We start from the raw sequence: 21,084 nt of genomic DNA on the forward strand, positions 1-21,084 counted from the left end.
CTATACATTATAAATATAAAGTAAGCACTGTATAATGACAGTAAATAACGGTAACTGGGATAATATGGATATTTACAAATAAGGAAATCATAATTGTACCTTTTAGGTAACAAGGAGAATTAAAGGAGAATTTACATAATCAATTCCCAGGCACACGCTGTCAAGGTGTTAAGTAATCAATAATCAGTAATCATAATTAGTCAATAAATCAGGTAGTATAAAAGACAACCTGGAAAAGATATATTTTAGAGAACAATCAATTTATTTTTGTAATAAAGAAGTACTGAACAGTCTCACTGTATTTCTTTGTTTTCTTTCTATCTTCTATTCTATCTTCATTCACAACCCAAACATCACAATTACCAACGTAACCAAATGGCGCAAGTGGACTTCACCTCTACGGTTCTGTCTAGCCAGAATGAATTCTTTGATGCAAATGACTCTTTTGGTACTCTGGATTAGCATAATAACATTTCCTATTTTGTTCTGACGGTCTCAAGAAATTCTTGCGAGAAATTTCTTTCGACCTAGAATTTAAAGAGTTTGCTGAGGTATAAGAGTTAAATAATCCTTTGATTTTTCCTGCATCAAAAATCTTTTTCCAGTTTCTTGACTTGTTTGGTACTGACATGCTTTCGATAAAAAGAAAATCTTCTGTTGTATATTTTTTCTTTTGTGCCTCTAAGGCTTGTAGATCTAGTTCATATTCTTCATTTAACTTTCTTTTCTGGCCCTCAATGATTCCTAGGAACTCTTTGGCAAAGTTTTTGGTTTTTTCCAGCATCAGAATAGGTTCTTCATCTTGTATTTCGATTATTTCTTGTACTTTGTTTGTAGCTTGATCAAGAACCTGATATATTTCATTCTGGTTTTTCTTCATCATGTTTTTTTGACATATAGACCACAGAAAGCGTACCGTCGAATCAGCAGCAAACGTTAGCGATTTCAAGTTTTGTGCTTGCGATGAGGTGAAATAGGTAAGTGCCACAAATGGGTCCATGGAGTCTTGAATATAATTTTCAATTGACTTGGCTGAAACGAAATTAGCTGACTTCGCCCAATATTTACACTGAGTTTTTAGAATATATGGAGCACTTTCTTTCTCAATAAAACTTTCTTCTAATATGGTATTGGAAAATTTTTCTACTACAAAGACAAGCACAACAGGCAACACTTCATAACAATCGTACACATTAGCGCAATAGTTACAGTGGTTACATTAAGTGTCCCATAAAACCTGTTTTTTTACCCTTCTCTACAAAAACTCCGCCGATCCTTCTGAAACTTGGCACATAGATTAATTAGACATTGACAATAATAATCACACTGCTAATTACTCCTAAATGCATCCAATAACAGTGCTTCATTTTCAAAAGAGAGAAAACTTGTGTTTCACCAAAATTTATTCTTTATTTGAAATGCTCAAAATTTTGTATAACCGCCCTTTGCTTTGATGACTGCTTCTATACGTTGAGGCATGCTGCTATAGTATGCCTCCATGTCACCTTTGCGAAGTTTGTACCATTCTTTTTCGACCCTTGACCAAAATTCGTCCAGATTTTTTGCTTTTGTATCATATCCGGCTAGTCTGCACTTTAACTGTTTCCAAAGATGTTCTATTGGGTTCAAGTCGGGCCTGTTAGGTGGCCAGTCAGCAATAAAGTGGGCTTTGTGGGCTTTAAGCCAAGAAATGGTAGCCTTTGCTTTGTGTTTTGGGTCGTTGTCTTGTTGAAAGATAGTTTTTTGTGGATCCATACTATAATACTCCAATGTATCTAGGTATGACGACCCTAGAATCTCCAAATAGCAATCGGTATCCATTGTCTTTTGAAGCACTCGAGAGGCATATCCTACTCCGGAAGATGTCATGCACCCCCACATCATCAGAGAGCCACCTCCATGCTTGAGCAATAGCTTGTAGTTATGGGGCCTCGCTTTAAACCCTTGCTGTAACCAAGTGTATGTTGCACCATCTGATCCCCAAAGATTGATCTTCGTCTCGTCGGTAAAAACGACACTCTTCCACTCATTTGCGGACCAGTTACGATATTTTAAGGCCCATTTGTATCTCTTCGAAAGCTAAGAAACTCTCAAAAAAAATTTCTTCTACTTAAGCTTTGAGTATAATCCTACCCTTTTCATCAGAGAGACTGTTCCACTATACGTCAAAGCAATACCCTGTCCAGACAATCAAGTTTGGACTTCTTTGACATTCTTCAATGCTCCAGTTCGGATTTTTATTCGTAGCAAACAAGCCGTAAGATGACCTACTCTTGATGGTCTACCGGTACCAGTGCAAGTTTTCATTTCTGGCAACTCTTTCCTAATACGAGAAACTGTTGATTTGGCAATACCTGTTAGTTTTGAGACCTGACAAATCGATTTGCCAGATAAAAGTGCAGATTTGACATTGTTTCGTTTATCGTATGGGAGGCTGTAAGGCATGATAATAAGGAGAAAAGGTATGTATATAGAATGAAGAAGAGAATTTTTTTCTGAGAAGCTTGCCGTATCTATATGTAGCTGGGTAGGTTGTGCTAGGATTTGCCGAAGAATGTGGAAAACGCACGATTGAGAATGCTTATTCGCCGAAGAAAATAAGGTATTCAGGTTTTGCAGGAAATTTTTTTGAAAACGCTACGTCATTTTTTACCTAAGTTGTCCAAAAATGGTATCTCTTACTAATTAGGGAAATTGAAGTAACCAGCAAAAAAATGTGCTTTTTCTGATACTAACACAAGGTCAATGCGACGAAAATATATTAATTTATGCTTATAAATGAGTTTTATGGGACACTTAATGTAACCACTGTAATTAGCCTCAGCATAAATCGTTGATCAACTTGATTTTGAACCTCAACTAAGATGGGTGGTAGATCACGCGTCACTTCATTTCTTGGTATATATAATGCATCTGGTCTTTTACCATCTGCCCATTCTGTTGAGCCAGAGATATATGCATTATTAGGAATATCTGATCCTATGAAAAATAAATGTGTAAATTCTGTTTCGTGAATAAAAAAAAACCATACTTACCAAGTAATTGATGAACAATAACATTTATAATGGTTTTGTTGTTTAGGGTAAGTTTAGCAATAAGATCAGTCCCACACCTCATTTCAAAAGGCAAATTGTGATGTTTTGATAATAGAGTTATATAATAAGATGATATTGAGACAAAGGTAGATACTTTGAGACTGTTCTATACAATTTTATTTGTTCTTTTTTACTATAAATTATTCTAGCATATTTATACATGAAGAGATGTCGGAGTAAGTAGTAGTAGAGTTCATGCAAATGACTGAGTCTCTATTATCATAGACTACTTTAAATTAATTAAATAATGTAAATTATGGATTTCGGTTATAAGTCTTGATCTATTAAAAGATACATTGACTCATTCAGTACAAGAGGTTCTTTTATGTCTATTTCTGATGTAAATTGATTATGATATATTTTAGTATGTAATTGAAGACTTATTTAATGTCAGATCATCACACAAATACCAGCTATCAATATCTTCCTCCATTTTTAAAGAAAAAAGATAAGACACGACATCGACATCGACACCAAAACAAAATGAATGACGACACCGAGACCGTTAAGATTGTCATACACCTAAATTCCTAGTCTCTATTATGGCTCGGATCCTTGTGACATTTCTTTATTTCAAAAGGACAAAATTTCTAGGCATGTAGGGACAATCATTTTTGGCTTAATGCCATTACAGCGACTCCACCCCCAAAGTTCGTTTTCCTATTTTATAGATTCGCTTTTGTCGCCGACTGAAATTCGCTTTTTGATTGGTCAAAGTTCGTTTTTGTAAATCATCCAAATTCGCTTTGGCATCACCCAAAGTGTTACGTCATAAATTTGAAAAGTCACAGGTTTCGCTCAGGTTTCGCTCAGGTTTCGCTCAGGTTTCGCTTAGGTTTCGTTCAGGTTTCGTTCAAATTTGCTAGACTTTTTTTTTTTTTTTTTTTTTTTTTTTTTTGCTTCATTGATTTTGTAAACCATGAATTACAGAGGTAGTCATTTTGTGTATTTGACAGAGTAGTTGTAATAATGTTGGTGATTTTAGGATCGTGAATGATGGCTTTTGACATTAAATCTGTTCCAGGACGCAACAACTTGGGAAGAACGAATAAACTCATTTTAAATCGAAACCTGAGCGAAACCTGAACGAAACCTGAACGAAACCTGAACGAAACCTGAACGAAACCTGAACGAAACCTGAACGAAACCTGAACGAAACCTGAACGAAACCTGAACGAAACCTGAACGAAACCTGAACGAAACCTGAACGAAACCTGAGCGAAACCTGTGACTTTTCAAATTTATGACGTAACACTTTGGGTGATGCCAAAGCGAATTTGGATGATTTACAAAAACGAACTTTGACCAATCAAAAAGCGAATTTCAGTCGGCGACAAAAGCGAATCTATAAAATAGGAAAACGAACTTTGGGGGTGGAGTCGCTGTAATTTTTTGGAAAGCGACATTTATTTTTTGGTTATGGACATTTGATTTTCTCAAAGTGACAAAATTTACCGTTCTCACTGTAATGAAAGCATCACAAGTTACTTTTATCATATCGCTAGCAAAGGTCTTGAGATCTTTCGATAGTCTGATTGGCAGTTCTAGCTGATGCTGTTGACCTCTCATTCTTGATATACTTTTGGAATATTTTTAAAATCTCATTATTGAAACAGTTGACAGTTCTTGGGAAAGAGAGTCTAAGAATAACGAAAAATAAGTAAAGAAGCATCATGGATGCACTTTTGGATTTTATTTTAAAACGATTACCTCAGTAGATTAAGGGCAAAAGAACTAATGTTGTTTTGTAAGTGTTTCTTCTAGTAGAATGGCGTATATGTTTGATACATTGCTCTTGAAAGAATGGGTATGTTACTGTTCTATTCTGAAATACAGAATGCAACTTTGAATATAAGTATTTGTGTTAAGAAACTATTTGAGACCTGATCTGCATATCAAATAGTCATTTACAAGCCAACTCTATCGAGAAGTGCAATGAGCACAAGAGATAGTTAATAGAAGATCATAACTCATAACAGTGCATCACATGCCCTAGAATCACAACCAGGAATTGATTTATTTTATTGACTATGCAGTAGTAATTTTCTTCCAAAATGTCCCAAAAAAACACAAATAATAATCAGACAATCTCTAAGAAACAGTATTTGAGTATTATATATTCCTTTTTCTTTATATAAGCCTGTACACTTAAATATCTAAATCTTCGTCAGGATCTTCATCATCAAAATCATCAGCAGCATCAGGGTCATAATAGATCAAACTACTCTTCTTCTCATCCTCCGTCGATACTTCTAACTGTTGTGCTTTCATAAAAGGCAACACAAGATTTTCCTTGACTTTTCTTTGTTCATCTGTCAGTGACAAATTGAACGACAAATTAGCCGTAGGATCTGACTTGTTGTCTCTTTCAACTGTCTCGGATTCATCAGGTTGTGATTCAATTACTCCTGTGAGTTGACTTATAGGCACCACATCTAAATATCCTCTTGAGTTTAACAAGAAGCCGCTAGATTCATATAGCACTTTTCCACTCTTTTTGCGCCATTCAACATGCGCAATACCTCCTTTGGCTGTACAATTGGATGTCACTGTCAAATAAGAAAATGTATCTTGAGGCACAAAGCCTGTCAATGCAGATTGAGTTTCAAAATGTGTTCTTTCTTTCAGAGGCTCCAACTTGATAATCACAGAAGCTAAGCGTGTCAAAGAGTCTTGCAAGCTAAGTCCTGATTTAGAAGCTAATTTGATATCAGAATGATATCCAAGCACAAGTCTGTTTGTGTCTATTATTATGATAAATAACACTATTCCTGAGCAAATAACGTTACCTGTCGTCAAAGACTCCAATGTTTTCACGAATTGATATGTTCTATGCTGAGATATTTTTGCCAATGGAATAACCGAATCAACCACAATCAAAAAGTCGGGTGTATTCATTGTTTTTTCAATGATAGATGATAGAATGGCTTTTTCCATATCTTGAATATGCGTCACTTTAACTGTGTTTTGTTCTTGTGTCTCTGTGGCATAGTCCCAGCCATAAGGGTCAGAATAGCAATCGATAATAAAAATATTGTTGTTTGCCGAGAAGCGCTCGCGCCAGGCCTTGGGTGACGTCTCGGTCAATAAGGCGATCACTGTCTTGTTGTCGTCAAGAGCACGTTTACTGATGTCAGCCAAGAGTGGTAGAGAAGAAAAACGAATGGTATCGTTTATCAGTACAAAAGAGGTCGACTTTTTATTGTTCAATATCTGCTCCAAAGCCATATTAAAGAGATAGGGAGAAAAAAAAAATAGGAAAGAGAGAAAAAGCCTTTCAAAAAGTCACGGTAAAGAATCGAGTTCCGCCACAGATTTATGCGAGATTAGAACAATTGGCTTCTATTGATTAAAAGAAGAGCGTGTAGGGGTTTGGTTTTGACTTATGCTAGCAGTATCAACGTTTTTCTGTGATTGATAGCTAAAGGATAGCATAGATTGGGTCTCCATATTGCCCATACTGCGATGCACAGTATCTAGAGGGAGACTCTGCCTTTTGTCCCTTTGTGATTTTGAGATAGGTTGGTGTTGATTTTTGATACGACAAGCATGTATACTCGTTCTAAAAGAATTATCAGTCAAGTATTGTTAAAGAGTAAACTTACATTTTGCCTTGAATGTACATGGATAATATTTTTTTTCGAAGCTTGGTTTCGTTATGTCTTTTTGGCAACTGATGTCTCTCTACCATCACAATTGTATCTACAAGTAATGCATGTCGTTCTAAAACAGAATTAACGATGACTGGTATAATAGATAGTAAAGGGCCATTTCCAGGTTGAATAGCTATAATGAGTATGATTTCATTATTTGTGGCCTGTACAGCATAACTATCAAAAACAATCAAGAGTTAATCAAGTAAGTCTGTCTTCTATTGCATACCATCCTTCAGGTATAATATCTTGATGCGAACTCTCAACTGTTTTCTCGATATCCATAGGAAAATAAAACAAGCCTTTCGATACAATGATTTCGTCCAAATGGCCCAAAACAAATAAACATTGACCTTCTTCTAAAGGTGTTTGTGTACCGATAGCTCCTCTTTGCATTTTCCAAAGAAAACCAACATCTCCAGTTCGCATATAAGTTAATCGAGGATCAGCGCCTTTAATAGTGGCTTCAAACACATTGTTGTACTCTTCTTTTGTGGCAAATAATCCCTTTATATTACTGTCTGAAGTTACCCATATTTCTCCCATCACATTGCTTGGGCACAAGGTCATCGTGGCTGGATTTACAATGGCTATCATAGTATTGGTTGGCACAATACCAGAATCTTGTAGAAGAATACCACGAGAAGTATCGTCGGTAGGACAAATAATTCCTTGCTTTAGCCATTCTGTATCTACCACGAGAGAGAGAGGTTCCAAAAGCATAAAAGAGCGGGTCGTAATCATTGGATTCTGAGGATGGCTATACACAGTATTAATGGTATTTTTTTCTAGTCGACTGAGTGATAAATAACGTGAAATTCTTTCGTATAACTTGGGATTTGCTCTACTGGACACAGCCAACATCACATTTTGCATGCCCTGAAGTGAAATCTGCCTTTGCTGAGAAGGTGCAATTTTGCTCATAGCACATTCAAATAACGTATAGTTGGCATAAACAGTAGAACACCTATTGCGCGCTACTAATTCAAAAAAGAATAAAGGGTCCTGTTGAAATCCTGCACTGGAAATTAAGATAGTGGAGCACCCTATATCATAGCGTCAGCATAGATCTATAAGCTTCTGTTGTTTTATTTACCTGCATAGATACCACAAAAAGCAGCATACAGTAGTCCAAGTCCTTCCAAATCATTGGTACCAGTAGCGACCAAAGGGTTTTGAAATTTGATTTGACATGTCAGTTTTTGAGATCGACATTGAGACACAATATTGTCATGGGTATAAGTAATATATCGCTCACCTACAGCATAATCTGGTGTTGATTTACTGGGATGGATCAAAATAAAAGCTGGTCTTGTCTTGTCTGAGGCCCATTCTGAATGAATAGAAAGTCCACTCTCAGGACCCAAGAGTTTGTTGTACTTGGGTGCTTTTTCTATATTGATTTGGACAGGTAGTCGTTCTGAAAGAGCCAGTTTGAGGGTTGTTGCGATGGTTTTATGTCGCAACACATCTTCTGATGACGAACTGACAAGGATATATTGTACATTTAAGTCATTGATGGTGCGTATCATCACTTCCATTTCGTGTTGCACCTTCCTTTGTGAGGAATTAACCAGATCTAAAGGCGAGCATAACACAGGAATCAAGCCAACCACAAAACATGCATACAGTGTACGAACAAGGTCCAAATGAAAGTGTAAAAAGACCATCACTCGTGTACCAGGCTTCAGCATACATTTTTTGATGAAATAATGAGCGATAGAAGCAATCTGATAATTGAATTTTCGCCAAGTCAATGACTTTGTTGTGCCTTGATAAGCAGAGATAAATACGTTTTCTTCAGGGTATAAGGAAGTACGCCATAAAATGATGTCTATCATGTTTGTAAAACGTGAAAGATCGTAACCAGTGCGCTCATCCACTGCAGTTTTGACGACTTCAATGCCTGAATGTTGTGGCTGAGAGCTAGGCAATATGAGCCCAAGTGAAGTTGCTCGCTCGAATGAGCTGAGTGTTGAGTGCCAGAGAGACATGAAGTCCGTTTTACAATGCAATAGAGGAGACGTTGCTTCGCTTATGATAGTATTGTCTACATCTATCTTTATGTGGTTGATGGGCAATTGACCTAATAAAAATCGACGCTTTGTGAGGAGGTGGTGTATGTACTGGTTTCCATCTTTAATAAACCGAGGCAATTGACCTTTCTTGACGATGAACACGGCATAGACACGAACACCATGATAGGCCAGAAGAGTATCAGAGACTTCTTCCATCAGCTTTGCAGCTTCATTGCTGGTCGTTACGTTAAGCTCAATAGCAACCACAGGTAAATACTGTCCGTTAACATAGATGTCGAATGCTGTGCTAATGCAAAATGTGAATAGACCAAAACAACAAGCATATCATACCATGAATTAATACGCAATTTCTTCGTAATTGTGTTTGTCAAATCACTTCCAATATGAACTTCTTCTTTGGGCTCATCTAGTCTTTGTTGTCGAATACGATCCTCAAAAGTTCCCAAAACAACCAAACGGCCACCAATCATGGTTCCAATCAACCCTGTTCGTACGAACCGTCTGTTATAAGGCTCAGGCTGAAGTGTCTCTGCAGGTACTAGAATGGGTATGGCTTGATACACAACTTCTGTTAAAGCAGGAATACCCCAAAACCCATCTCCCAAAGAAGGCGCATCAACCCAAATCTCACCAATTGTGTCTGAGGGACAAAGCAGCGTTGTTTCTGGATCCACAATAGCAATACTCATGTTTGGAAAGGGAAATCCATGTGAGCTCACTCTTAAATAGCCAGCTTCATCGCCGCCTATGACGCCTTCTGATGTTGAGGTTGCAAGCACGGCTACTTTCTTTTGACGTAAAGCACTGGCATCCAGGACACATTCCCAAATGTCCCTTGCTTTACCTGGAGCAAATACAGTCTTTTTTCTTGTGGTGGTGATATTGTCTTGCTGATCATACGATTGTTCGAACTCCTCTAGTTTTCCAGGGCCAAGAAAATCTCGAAAACTAACAATAACACCACCATGTTCGGGTAAAGAGAGAATGGGCGTAATGATATCAATAGTGTTATATACCATGCGTTTAATCAATGGTTTCAAAAGCTTATTGGCAATAAATTCGTTGACATCTGGTTTTACGAGGATGGTATCAATAAACAAAAGCCGAAGTGCTGAGAGATCTGGTGTAGATTTTTTACTGTAATTCAAGACTTCTTTTGTATTTTTTTGATAGTATTTCGTAGCGTAGAAAGCACCAGGATAGCCGGCCAGAGCAATCGTCACTAATGCTATATGAATGCAAACACAATAAGTCAATAAGACAAACCTTTATATTTCGACAAGACATAAATCCAAGCAGCTGGTGTCTCCATGATAGTAGCATTTGCAAAAATAGTATGGCTTCCATTATAAATAGAGCCTAAGACGGACAAGTTGAGACCTAATTGTTGACGCGAGTCAAGGTATGTTAAGAGGATATCAGCGCCTTGTGCATCCCAGTTGGGCACTATAGAAGTAGTTCCGTCTTCAGCAGTAAAGACAATAGTTTCTGTCGTTCCTGCTGTGTAGGAATGACAGCTACTCATAATTGCATGATGTGATACAGCAACACCTTTCAGTTCACCATTGATTGACTTTGTAAATTCAATATAAGCCAAAGGAGTAGACCTGAGTGAATTATATTTGCCAGATTTGATCTGATGCGTATACAGCGAACCAAAATCGTTCGTTGGCCACCAATCCACGTTCTTGGGAAACTCTGAATTTCTTGTCTTTACACTTTTGGTGAGTGTCTTGAGATTGTTCTCTGTTGTCAAGACCAAGTGGATTTTAGAAACGCGTAAAATAAACCAGAGTTCGGATAGATCCTCAATGGCATTGATAGGAACAGCCACCATGCCAGCAATAAAACAGCCCAGAAGCGAAACAATGAAATCCACAATTTCTGATTTACGGTAAATTAAAGCAACACAATCACCTACTTTAAGACCTGATTTTTCTTGAATGACTAACGCAACTTTCTCGGCTCTGGCGTCCAGTTTTTCCCAAGTGACATTTGTAAGTTCTTTGCCCTTGTCGTCTATCTGGGAGAATGCAGGAATCAGTCTACCTTGACTATTGGAGGCGCGATAGCGTAATAGTTCTGCAATGGAAAGAAATAAGCTTGGATCTTGTTTATCTTGCAAATCAATCACTTTAAATGGTATATCTCGAGGCAAAGAAGCCAGCATTTGACGACCTGCTAGTTCTTCTAATACAGCATCATTTGGTATATGTGGAACGGGAATAGGCTCTACATTTTGAAATGATTTTGACATGATAATATTGCCATATTTACTATCGTTTTGATGTGTATGGACATACTGGCTATGATTGGATGAGATTGAAACTCGATTATTCAAAGAGGCAATGGATGGTGATTTCTTAATAGAGGCAGCCTTGATACTATTATTATCTACTGGAGATAAAAATTAGCCTTATAAACAGAAAAAAATAATAACACGAAAGTAATTGAATTGAAATGAAATCAGTAAAGCAAATTTGCTCATGACACAACCATTTCCATTCTTTCTCTTCACCTCTTTAAACTTTACTAAACAACAAGATAGAAAGCATACACGCATAACAACAATAGTTAGAATATCTAATTTAATGACTTTTTGCTTTACTAACTTCATTTCAATAAAACTACAATACATGATTACTTATAATAGCCTGTTGGATATGGTCTATTGACATTACCCATACCACTGCTATTACTATTGTATTGATAATTACCATATTGCTGTTGCTGTTGTTGCTGTTGTTGCTGTGGTCTATAGACCATACCATTATTTGGTCGAGGTCTGTACATTTTTCCAGGAGATGTTTGCATTTGTGTTGGAATAGACTGTTGTGCATTTGGATGAGGTCTTGATTGATACATTTGTTGTTGTTGTGGTAGTGGTGGTTGTGGTTGTGGTCTATAAACCATATTGGGAGGAGGTCTTTGTCCGTAGTAAGTATTAGCATTAGGCGATGGCTGCATGGGCCGTATTTGTGGCTGTGGTTGTTGAGGGTATCCAGCACGAGAAGGGATCATATAAGGACGATTGTGTTGTGGAATAGAGGTTCCCATATAGGGTGCATTCATAGGTGGATTACCATGAGCCATGCCAGTGGGATAGGGTCTATATTGTTGCTGTTGCTGTTGAATTGGTCTCATTGGTTGCTGTAATGGTTGATAAGGTTGTTGTTGTTGTTGTTGTTGTTGTTGTTGTTGTTGTAATTGCTGCTGCATTTGTCGATGATTCTCTTCCATATGATTGACTGCTTCAGCTGTACGCGTAGGGGAATGTGTAGGCGAAGGTAAGAAATCGAGAAAATCAACCACGTCGGCTGCACTCGGCTCAGGACCTAGTTCTTCAAGTATTTCAGTCTCACTTCCTTGTGTTGGTGTAGAAGATTGCGAGACTTCGGCTAACAGAGTCGCCTTTTTTTTCTCAAAGCCCTTCAGCGTAATATCGCCATCTTGTAGTTCAATTTCGAGATTTTTTAGCTTTTCTAGAATCTCTTCTGGCAAGTCTTGGTTTTCCATCGAGATGATTGAAAGAAAAAAGGGGAAGAAACACTCCCATTTACTCTTTTTGGTCACGCACATCATTTCCTCAACTCAGTTTGGGTGACGTATCATTCAAGCACATAGATTTCTCTCTCTCTTTTTTTTTGCTTTTTTTGAAGATGACTATCGATAATGAATTTACAGATGCACAACTATCAAGAGCAAAGAAGTTCGCATCTGGCAAAAGCCCTCACAATAGAACACAGTCAATAGCAGCATTATCTATAAACAAGCAAAAGCAACATCAGCATAGCCGTAGAGGCTCTCTTCCCACCCTATTTCACACTAATGAAGCCAATCAATTCCATCATGACTCTTTCCATCATACCTTATTATCGCCTATACCACCTTTACCTGAAAAGGGCACTATTTCGATTCAGATTGCCAATCCCAAATTAGATGTAGCTTCTCATTACATCACTAAGCATGAAAATATCATCAAAAACCTGTCCTACATCTTGATCTGGTACTTTTTCTCTACATCATTGTCGTTATACAATAAGAATCTGATGGGTAAAGATCGCTTCAATTTCAATTTTCCTTTATTGGTCAGTGCCATTCATGCAGGCCTTCATGCTGTCATCACTACACTTATGATGTGGCTAGGAGGCACACGCTGGAGAAATAACACTAAGATGTCATTGCATGATTATTTATTTAAAGTGGTAAGTAGGTGGTTAAAAATACTCCATCGCTGATGCCATCACAGGTCCCTTGTGGTGTTGCTGCTGCTGTAGAAATATGTTGCTCCAATGCATCGCTTGTATATATCACACTCTCATTTTATACTATGGTTAAATCAAGTACGCCTATTTGGGTTTTATTGTTTTCTTTTTTATTTGGCTTTGAGAAGCCTCGGTTATTGTTGATTGCCATTATTGTTGTTATGGTAGCAGGTGTCATTTTGACTGTAGAAGGAGAGACCAAGTTTGATGCTTTGGGATTCTCGCTTGTGCTGACTGCTTCTATTGTATCTGGCTTGCGCTGGAGTATGACACAACTACTATTGCAACATGAAAACATTGGTATCAGCAACCCAATAGCCACATTATATTATCTTAGTCCAGTAATGTTTGTGACTATGTTGACCTTGAGCTTGATGTTTGAGCATCCATTAGGACAATTTCAACACTCAAAGCATTTCGATACCATTTCTCATGTGATTGAGTCCTTAGGATTGATGTCTATTGGTGGTTTCTTAGGTAGGTTGAATTCATAAAGACTACACATTCACTCTATCGAATAGCCTTTGCAATGACATTAGCAGAGCTATATTTAATCAAGAACACAAATACAGTGACTCTAAGTGTGGCAGGCATCAGTAAAGAAATTGTGGTCATTATGCTTTCTGTTATGATTTATGGTGATGTATTGACACCCAAAAATCTGTTAGGGTAAGACAATCGACTCAATTATATGCTTTTTATTTATTTATTTTTTTCTCTAGTCTGCTTGTTTCAATTGTTGGTATTATTGCTTACAATTACTACAAACTATCAAAGGACAACACAGACACATCTCAATACCAAATGATTCCCATGCATTCAACTAATTCAGCATCAACAACAAGAAATCTTAGAGATTAAAATAAACATGATGGTTATGTACATATTCGTGTTTATACAATACAAAAGAAGAGGGTTTATATATACAGTGATTTTGAATCCAATTGATCCAGTTCTTTTTCCCGGTTAACGATATTAGTACTTGGATATATCTTTCGTTCATTGGAAGGAAACCCTAGTGTTGGTTTTTTTGCTGGATAATAAGCAGATTGTGGTCGTGAAAGGTGAGATATTTCTGATGGCTTGGTATAGGGTTTTCTTTGTAATGTTGTTCTTTTATCGGGCCATGTATGGACAAAATGAGTGCCTTTTCCTTCGGCTACACATCGAGCGACACCATTTTCATCTAAAATGACTTCCACTGTTTTGACCTGTCAAATAGCATCAGCATAGTCCTTGCTTAACAAATATACTCACTTTGCAATGAGAAACGCAACAACCCATAGTAATCGGATATAATAGAAAAAAGCAAAGGAAAGAGCATGATTTTTATAGCCTTCCGTTTCTTGGCTGTGTCGATTCGTGTCACATGTGGCATTGTCAAGCTTTTATTATATCGTCATTTTTGCGCGAAGAGAATAACAATGTACCAATGAAGGCTATTTGGCGTTACTTTCTTTTCATAGAATAGAGGCACTTTTTTTTAGAAGCACTTGGCAGACAGATGAGGCTATTTTTATACATTTCTATTTAAAAGTAACACCTAGGCTACAGTATTTTCACTTTAAAATCAGATGATGTTAGTTTTCTCTAGACGAATCAAAATTAGCCTTTAGACTTTTAGCTTACCTTTTTGGACAAAACGAAAAAGGAAGTTAGACGAAATGGAAATTAGTTTTCAGATGAAGTGAAAAATAAAATTAAAATAATGAACTCACCCTGTATCATGGATTGAAAGCAGCGATGACTACTTCGGATTTGTTATTGTCTTTTTCTACTGTCGTACTCAATAGAAGGAGGTCTTTGTCTTTTTTGTTGTCTTTTGGTGTTTGCACCGTGGCACGTAAACTAAAGAGAATCTCACAAAAGTTGAGGGTGGCGAGTAAGTCCCTGTTCCAAAGACGACGACCTTCTTTCAAGCATTGTACATTTTTACACCTAGATGACATACAAATGTTATCGATAAACTAAGCATAATTAAAAGTTTCATACCTTAAAAGACCATGACGTTTTACGGTTGGATATTTTTCCCTTCCAAAGGGCCTTGGATTCACGACTTCTTTGAAAGTTCCTACATCACCTTTACATACCGGGCATATACTGGATGTTTTGAATTCATCAATCAGGTGTACCAGAAAACCTTCTTTTTGAAGCATTCTTCTCATGCCAACTCCTCTAATCGGTTCATGGAACTTGACATTCCCCGCAGACCAGTTGCCAATAACAATAACAGCATCGTTGCCAAAATGTTTTCTGATATTCTTACAAAGACGTTTGTCAGATTGCTGTCGATTAATGTAGCTTGATAGTTTTAGCTTTCGAAATGGTAACGTATTAGTATTACGTTCTTCTAAAGGCAAGTCTTCATTCGAGTAGTATTCCTGAAGAACTTGAGTCACGGTAGCTTTCTGTCTTATATATTCTACGTATTGATCTTTTATGACTATGGATGACTTTAAATGTGAAAGAATTGCTTCTGCATTGCTTACGGCCTCTGATTTCAGTCTTTCACAAAGTTTCATTAACTTTCTTGTTTTTGTTTCAATGTTCCTTTGATTTCTCGTATAGCGGTAAGTTCTTTTCTTTTCAACGGTACTGCTTTCGTGCATACAGAACAACATATCACGCCGTCTAGGGTCAATCAAGACACAATTATTTTTGCAAGTTCTTTCTTGAAGTTTTTCTTGAAGTTTTTCTTGCGACAGACTTTCTATGTAAGCAATGTCTTCTTCTATCTTCTTATCATTTCGCATGCCGCCTCCAGAACCTTTCTTCTTGCTGTCATAGGTCTGCTTCAAAATGGATACGGCAATACCATCTGTGTGAATAGTACCTCTAAACTTCATTTGTTTATTGTCTTCTTGAGGCTTCATAGCTTTGGATTTCATGTTCAGTACGGCTCCCCAGATTACTTCTTTGTCTAAGTGGCTAATGACAGAGTTTCTTAAAGTTTGAGTGTTTACGATATATGTTTCTATAGTCATATAACTAGGTATGAATGTTCTTCTCAGAGGAAAGCAGTTGAACGACTTATTGTAGAGAGATTCAGAACATCGCGTCAGATAATAAAATGCCTTCAAATGCTTCGATGGGTCCGCTTTACAATCATAATAAATAGAATTCTTCTTGAAGTGAGTGTCAGAAGTGTAGCAATCAAAAAACTGTTGAAGGATGCCGACTTCTTGTGAGTTAAAAAGATGCGCTGGCAATTCAATGATGTTCCTCAGAGAGATGTTCATTTTTACTTTGGTGTACTGTCTTGCTATGGTTTTGACCGCAGCAGAGATTTCCGCTTTCTGTGCAATTTTTCTTTTTCATTTCACTTTTCAAAGCGCCAATTCTTTCCTGCTTCTTTAATAATAGGTTCAAAAACATACGCAATCTGTTCCCGAAATGAAGAGCGACGCCATTCATGTATGCAGTGTGGATTTTCGTAGTTTCATAGCTTCCTATTTGTTGCGCATATTTCAGTTTGATTAGAACATAAGAGGCGAGTTGGCAATAGGTATATCGATGCTTATTGATAAGCTCCTTGTAACTTCTTGCTTTTTTTTTTCGTTTTGCTTTATCCGGTTTATAGCTATTAAGTAGTGAAATAAAGACTTCTCTGAAGAAATCAACATTGTCAAGGTCCTGTAAAGCAAAATTCATGTTGTTTTTAAGTTCTTGCGTAGAAATATACTTCAAAAGTGCATAAGTATGTGTTACGAGAGTATGTACTCTAAGTACAAGAGATTTGAGACTTGGAATGTATCTCGTTTTCCACTCAATGCCAGTAATAGAACTTTTAACTGTAGTTATCTTTAGAGGAGGTTCCATAAGGGAAAAAAAAAGAAGAAAGAGTACAGCTGACAGCTTTTTATCTTTTTATTTAGGGTTTCAATCACTGATGTATTATCTCTATTTGAGGCCCTACATATATATGTCTATTTAATTGTGCGTATTTTATAATAATTGAATATAACTCTAGCTTTTGTCCAGTACCTGAAAAATATAAACATACTTTGCTCAACAAAAAAACCAGCCTGAGTAACTAAAAGTATGATTTGACGTGTATCCAAATTTTTGTGTTCACCTCTGCTTATAATCATCCTGCATCGTTATTTGAAGGAAGAAGTAATTTTTAATTTCCTTTTCCATTTTGTCTAATTTCCTTTTTTGTTTTGTCCAAAAAAGGTAAGCTAAAAGTCTAAAGGTTAATTTTGATTCGTCTAGAAAAAACTAACATCGTCTGAATTTAAAGTAAAAATACTGTATATACAGAAGGTATAATAACCCAAAGGAAAGCATGTGTCGAAAAAATAGTCCCAGAAAACATAAGCGCAATGAAAGACCTCTGTAACCAATTGCAAATAGATAGGTTGGATCTTTAAACAACATATTTTTAGCTACATTAAAGCAAACGAAAAATTTTGTTCTTGTTATTCATAGTGCTTTATTGCTGAAATCAAATATGCAATTTCGTTCCTTGAAAGAATAGACTAATTTGCATGATTGTGTAAACAAGTTGCACACAAAAACATGTATGTTTTTTGCTGTTTTTCAGAATTCAATATTACCAATAGCTTTTTTGACCATATATACACAAAAACCGGGGAAGGGGTTTTCAATTGTTATTGTTATGATCGTACCTAGATCAAGTGATCATCTGGATCTAGTAATACGGTTTGACTCATTCCGACTCTATTGCTAAATACAAATACAGCCATATCCACCGAGAAAAGCTTATACAAACTATACGGTATACTAAAGTAACAAACTATATTATATGTATAGAAAAACAAAGCAATTAAATAAGAAGAGAGAGAGAGCTTTCTCCAACAGGCATAAAATTAAGTTTGGTTATGCAAGCTGAACATTTGTTCAACAGGTTTTCCTCAGAGTGCTATTTGAGATAACAAAAAGGTGTGAATAATAAAAAGAAACTACAAAAAAAAATGTTTAAGTTTTTAAAGTCATGATGATATGCGTCAACTGCTAATTTTGAACAAGAGATGTCAATTCAAGGCATGGTTTGAAGGACATGTAAAAACAAGGTAAAAAAATGAACTGTACAAGGTTTATAACGTATTCACGGTTTGATCGCACGTTCTAGTAGCGAGCATGAACAGGAATACACTTCTATGAAAATATTAGATCAAAAAGGCATTGAATACATACACAGTCACTAATTCACCTGTTACCATGAAGTACACTATATGTGATATATTTACAGAAAACGTTACTCTGATCTGGTAATGGTATACAGATAGATCAGTGACTGTCCTTGTGACATATATCGGCGTAAAGCTGACCCTTACGGAACAAAGATTCTGGTATCCCACGAATGAATAAAGTTTTTAGATTCTGGATTAATAATCCACAAGTATAAAAAGAAAGCGCACCTTTTTGTTTTTCTTTTTCTTTTTTTGATCTACATTTATTTTTCCCTGGAAAAAAGAGAAAAGTTCGATCTTTTTCCTTTTTCATCTAAACATTAACTTGGCCGCAAATTTCACGCAACAGAGAAAAGATAGTTTTCAACAAGGCATGGCATATGTTGATGAAAACTTAGCTACAGAGTTGACAATCACTTCACCTAAAGAAGTCGCTCAAGTTAAGGAAGAAGCTTCATATGCCAGTTCTGAAAGAACTGCTAAATCTGGTAAAGTGTGATGCAAGTAATTGGTTTGTACTAACAATTGACAGATCAATTACCTGAGAAACATGAAGAAAACGATATCCAATTACCAACCATCCATGATGACCATGATGGTGGATATGGATGGCTTGTTGTTCTTGGTGCTTTTTGTGTACAAGTCACTAGCTTTGGTATTGTTTCTAGTTGGTAGGCAATTTACTCGATTTAATTGTTGTTTACTAATATCCTGATAGGGGTAAAGTTTTTATGGACAAGTAAACAGATAGAACTTACATTTGATTTAGGTGTTATGCAAGACTATTTTCATCAAAATTTGTTTGAGAATGACCCGCAAGCACAGGTTAACCTCAGTTTTGTTGGTTCTTTAGCCTTGATTTTTATTAATGCATCAAGTCCTCTTGTTCAAATTCTTGTCGCTCGTTATGGACTTAGACCTATTATGATCATGGGAACATTGTTTATCACTATTGCTTTGGAAATGGCAGGATTTGCTTATAAGGTAAGTAAAAAGGGAAGAAAAAAAAGCAAAAGAAGATTGACATTTGAAATCAGATTTGGCATCTTTATCTCACGCAAGGTATCTTGTTTGGTATTGGTGCATCCTGTATGTATGTTACAGTCATGTCTGTCACACCTCAATGGTTCACGAAAAACAGAGGTATAGCTTTGGGTATAGTTGCGGGTGGATCAGGAATGGGCGGCCTTATTTTGCCTTTTATTGTCACACCCATCAACCGTAATTTGGGTCCCGGCTGGACTTATCGCATCTTGGGTTTCATATGTATGGTTTGCGACATCATCGCTTGCATCTTTGTTAGGGAAAGAATTCCACGAAAAAGAGAAAAAAAGAAGCTTTCAGATGTATTGCAGTTCAGCGTATTAAAAGATGTGAACTTTCTTATCTTCAGTATTGGATCAGATATTGCTTTACTTGGTTATTTCATTCCATTCTTTTTTGTACCATGTAACTAGAGAAAACATTCTCAAAACAATCGATTTAACTTTTTTTTCTAGCCTATGCTACTTATCTAGGTATGTCAGATTCTCAGGGATCTGCACTTGTTGCCGTTATTTCTGCATTGAATTTTATTGGCCGTTTAATAGCAGGGTAAATAACTTCTTCTGCTTATCTCAGATCTCTCACTTTTTTTATTAGTTTCTTAGCAGATCGATTTGGCCGATTGAACTCAAATATCTTTTTTACATTTTTGGCAGCCATTAGCTGCTTGCTTATCTGGACCTTTGCCTTTTCTTATGGTTCGTTGATGGCTTTTAGTGCAGTATTTGGTCTCTCTTGTGGCTCTTATTTCGCATTGATGTCGCCTATTTCGGCCAGTCTGCTGGGTATGGAAAAGTTCCCTTCAGGTCTGTCTCTGTTGCTGTTGTTCAATTCGATTACTGTGTTTGGAAGCAACATCTCTAGTGCTATTGAAGCAGCTACCACTGCTTCTCCTTATTTTTCATACAAGATGTTTGCAGGTCTGTCTTATTTGATTGGTGGTTTTATTCTTTTGATTGTCAAGTTTAGGATCAATAGAAATCCTTTTGTCAAAGTTTAATAAAACAATGTCACTTTTGTTGTAATAACTTTTCAATGTCACCAGCAATAGCTGATGGTTCAATCAAGGAAGAGTAACGCTGAACAACATTGCCTTCTTTGTCTACCAAGAATTTCTATCAAAATAAATATGAGTATCATTCCAAGAAAATGAGTGTTTTTTTTTTTACTTCAAAATTCCATTTGATTCGAGTCAAACTATGATAGTATAAGTATACATGCGATTCTCATTATAAACATATATACCCAAAAATACCAGGTTGAGAGTTCTTTAAAAATTTGTAAAGTGGGGCTTCATTGGGACCATTTACATCACTATTTTAAGGGAAAAAAAGGGTTATTAAATAAGCATGATATTTTTTAAAAGACGTTACAGCTTAGCAAGAAGAGGAAAGTCTACATCATAAGTCAATTTACAAAAGTTTTGAATTTCTATAGAATTCTTTTGTTATTTACACATTTATCAAATAAATGGCTATATACCATCAGAATTCCCGGGCTCTGTGATAAAATGAGTACTTTATATACATGTTAGAAAACATACCTTGTCCCATAAATTGATTACAAGGCGCTCCTACAATCTCAAAGCCTTGACCCTTATATTTATTATAGAGTTCTTGTAAACCTGCATATTGTCGAGTAAATCCACATTTGGACGCGACATTAACAAAGAGAACGACCTCGATTGGGAGTTAGTTATTATCAAAAGCTGTCAAGCTTACTTTTCCCTTAAGAGAGCCCAGTTCCCAGTCTGTATTTTTGAGTGTCTTGACAGTTAAGTTGTATAATGAAGAAGACATGATGACTATAACAAAAGAGAGAGAAAAAAACGC

General features: G+C 36.5%; 10 protein-coding genes across 10 annotated transcripts; 2 read left to right on the forward strand and 8 right to left on the reverse strand.

Moving 5' to 3' along the window:
* Positions 1-239: 239 nt before the first annotated feature.
* B0P05DRAFT_612946 (uncharacterized protein) lies at positions 240-1,204 on the reverse strand (the record flags this gene model as incomplete). Its single annotated transcript, XM_051583399.1, has 1 exon — positions 240-1,204. A coding segment is annotated over one exon (795 nt), but the record flags the coding sequence as incomplete, so codon positions are not given.
* A 3,192-nt stretch (positions 1,205-4,396) lies between these two features.
* Positions 4,397-4,820, reverse strand: B0P05DRAFT_541661 (uncharacterized protein). Its single transcript, XM_051578213.1, has one exon. The coding sequence runs from the start codon at positions 4,662-4,664 to the stop codon at positions 4,419-4,421; it is 246 nt and encodes an 81-aa protein (XP_051435136.1). The 5' UTR covers positions 4,665-4,820; the 3' UTR covers positions 4,397-4,418.
* A 265-nt stretch (positions 4,821-5,085) lies between these two features.
* On the reverse strand, positions 5,086-6,404 carry B0P05DRAFT_637440 (Elongator complex protein 5). Its single transcript, XM_051583647.1, has 2 exons — positions 5,885-6,404; positions 5,086-5,839 (listed from the first exon to the last, which is right to left on the reverse strand). Exons 1-2 carry the CDS (start codon positions 6,321-6,323, stop codon positions 5,244-5,246), a joined length of 1,035 nt encoding a protein of 344 aa, XP_051435137.1. The 5' UTR covers positions 6,324-6,404; the 3' UTR covers positions 5,086-5,243.
* On the reverse strand, positions 6,405-11,534 carry B0P05DRAFT_541664 (uncharacterized protein). Its single transcript, XM_051578214.1, has 5 exons — positions 10,054-11,534; positions 9,118-10,009; positions 7,845-9,073; positions 6,978-7,794; positions 6,405-6,925 (listed from the first exon to the last, which is right to left on the reverse strand). The coding sequence occupies exons 1-5, from the start codon at positions 11,042-11,044 to the stop codon at positions 6,697-6,699; spliced, it is 4,158 nt and encodes a 1,385-aa protein (XP_051435138.1). The 5' UTR covers positions 11,045-11,534; the 3' UTR covers positions 6,405-6,696.
* B0P05DRAFT_571605 (uncharacterized protein) lies at positions 11,428-12,303 on the reverse strand (the record flags this gene model as incomplete). The annotated part of the gene is made up of 1 exon (XM_051581386.1): positions 11,428-12,303. The coding sequence occupies one exon, from the start codon at positions 12,301-12,303 to the stop codon at positions 11,428-11,430; it is 876 nt and encodes a 291-aa protein (XP_051435139.1).
* An 814-nt stretch (positions 12,304-13,117) lies between these two features.
* Positions 13,118-13,913, forward strand: B0P05DRAFT_469789 (triose-phosphate transporter family-domain-containing protein; the record flags this gene model as incomplete). The annotated part of the gene is made up of 3 exons (XM_051574511.1): positions 13,118-13,529; positions 13,574-13,721; positions 13,775-13,913. 3 exons carry the CDS (start codon positions 13,118-13,120, stop codon positions 13,911-13,913), a joined length of 699 nt encoding a protein of 232 aa, XP_051435140.1.
* A 167-nt stretch (positions 13,914-14,080) lies between these two features.
* On the reverse strand, positions 14,081-14,336 carry B0P05DRAFT_444669 (uncharacterized protein; the record flags this gene model as incomplete). The annotated part of the gene is made up of 2 exons (XM_051573787.1): positions 14,081-14,263; positions 14,310-14,336. Coding segments are annotated over 2 exons (210 nt in total), but the record flags the coding sequence as incomplete, so codon positions are not given.
* A 346-nt stretch (positions 14,337-14,682) lies between these two features.
* On the reverse strand, positions 14,683-16,703 carry B0P05DRAFT_596778 (uncharacterized protein; the record flags this gene model as incomplete). Its single annotated transcript, XM_051583136.1, has 3 exons — positions 14,683-14,990; positions 15,045-16,314; positions 16,430-16,703. The coding sequence occupies 3 exons, from the start codon at positions 16,701-16,703 to the stop codon at positions 14,777-14,779; spliced, it is 1,758 nt and encodes a 585-aa protein (XP_051435142.1). The 3' UTR covers positions 14,683-14,776.
* A 2,091-nt stretch (positions 16,704-18,794) lies between these two features.
* Positions 18,795-20,252, forward strand: B0P05DRAFT_469954 (major facilitator superfamily domain-containing protein; the record flags this gene model as incomplete). The annotated part of the gene is made up of 5 exons (XM_051574526.1): positions 18,795-18,879; positions 18,978-19,192; positions 19,246-19,657; positions 19,708-19,801; positions 19,850-20,252. The coding sequence occupies 5 exons, from the start codon at positions 18,795-18,797 to the stop codon at positions 20,250-20,252; spliced, it is 1,209 nt and encodes a 402-aa protein (XP_051435143.1).
* Positions 20,210-21,074, reverse strand: B0P05DRAFT_541692 (thioredoxin-like protein). The gene is made up of 7 exons (XM_051578215.1): positions 20,974-21,074; positions 20,796-20,931; positions 20,735-20,752; positions 20,626-20,683; positions 20,498-20,566; positions 20,422-20,449; positions 20,210-20,367 (listed from the first exon to the last, which is right to left on the reverse strand). The coding sequence occupies exons 1-7, from the start codon at positions 21,049-21,051 to the stop codon at positions 20,263-20,265; spliced, it is 492 nt and encodes a 163-aa protein (XP_051435144.1). The 5' UTR covers positions 21,052-21,074; the 3' UTR covers positions 20,210-20,262.
* Between the last annotated feature and the right edge of the window lie 10 nt (positions 21,075-21,084).

The sequence above is a fragment of the Gilbertella persicaria genome (assembly GCF_025201335.1).
Source record: "Gilbertella persicaria strain CBS 190.32 chromosome Unknown B0P05scaffold_19, whole genome shotgun sequence".
NCBI lineage: Eukaryota > Fungi > Mucoromycota > Mucoromycetes > Mucorales > Choanephoraceae > Gilbertella > Gilbertella persicaria.

What these genes read in the sequence shown, in the direction of transcription:
- B0P05DRAFT_541661 (XM_051578213.1), bottom strand. Translation starts at nt 4,664, where the DNA reads ATGAGAGGTCAACAGCATCAGCTAGAACTGCCAATCAGACTATCGAAA.
- B0P05DRAFT_637440 (XM_051583647.1), bottom strand. Translation starts at nt 6,323, where the DNA reads ATGGCTTTGGAGCAGATATTGAACAATAAAAAGTCGACCTCTTTTGTA. An exon ending in ATTGGAGTCTTTGACGACAG is followed by an intron (nt 5,840 to 5,884) that starts GTAACGTTATTT and finishes TCATAATAATAG; the next exon opens with ACACAAACAGACTTGTGCTT.
- B0P05DRAFT_541664 (XM_051578214.1), bottom strand. Translation starts at nt 11,044, where the DNA reads ATGTCAAAATCATTTCAAAATGTAGAGCCTATTCCCGTTCCACATATA. An exon ending in TGTCTTGTCGAAATATAAAG is followed by an intron (nt 10,010 to 10,053) that starts GTTTGTCTTATT and finishes ATATAGCATTAG; the next exon opens with TGACGATTGCTCTGGCCGGC. An exon ending in GATATTATACCTGAAGGATG is followed by an intron (nt 6,926 to 6,977) that starts GTATGCAATAGA and finishes TGTTTTTGATAG; the next exon opens with TTATGCTGTACAGGCCACAA.
- B0P05DRAFT_541692 (XM_051578215.1), bottom strand. Translation starts at nt 21,051, where the DNA reads ATGTCTTCTTCATTATACAACTTAACTGTCAAGACACTCAAAAATACA. An exon ending in TTTCCTCTTCTTGCTAAGCT is followed by an intron (nt 20,567 to 20,625) that starts GTAACGTCTTTT and finishes CCCTTAAAATAG; the next exon opens with TGATGTAAATGGTCCCAATG. An exon ending in TCTCAACCTGGTATTTTTGG is followed by an intron (nt 20,450 to 20,497) that starts GTATATATGTTT and finishes ATACTATCATAG; the next exon opens with TTTGACTCGAATCAAATGGA.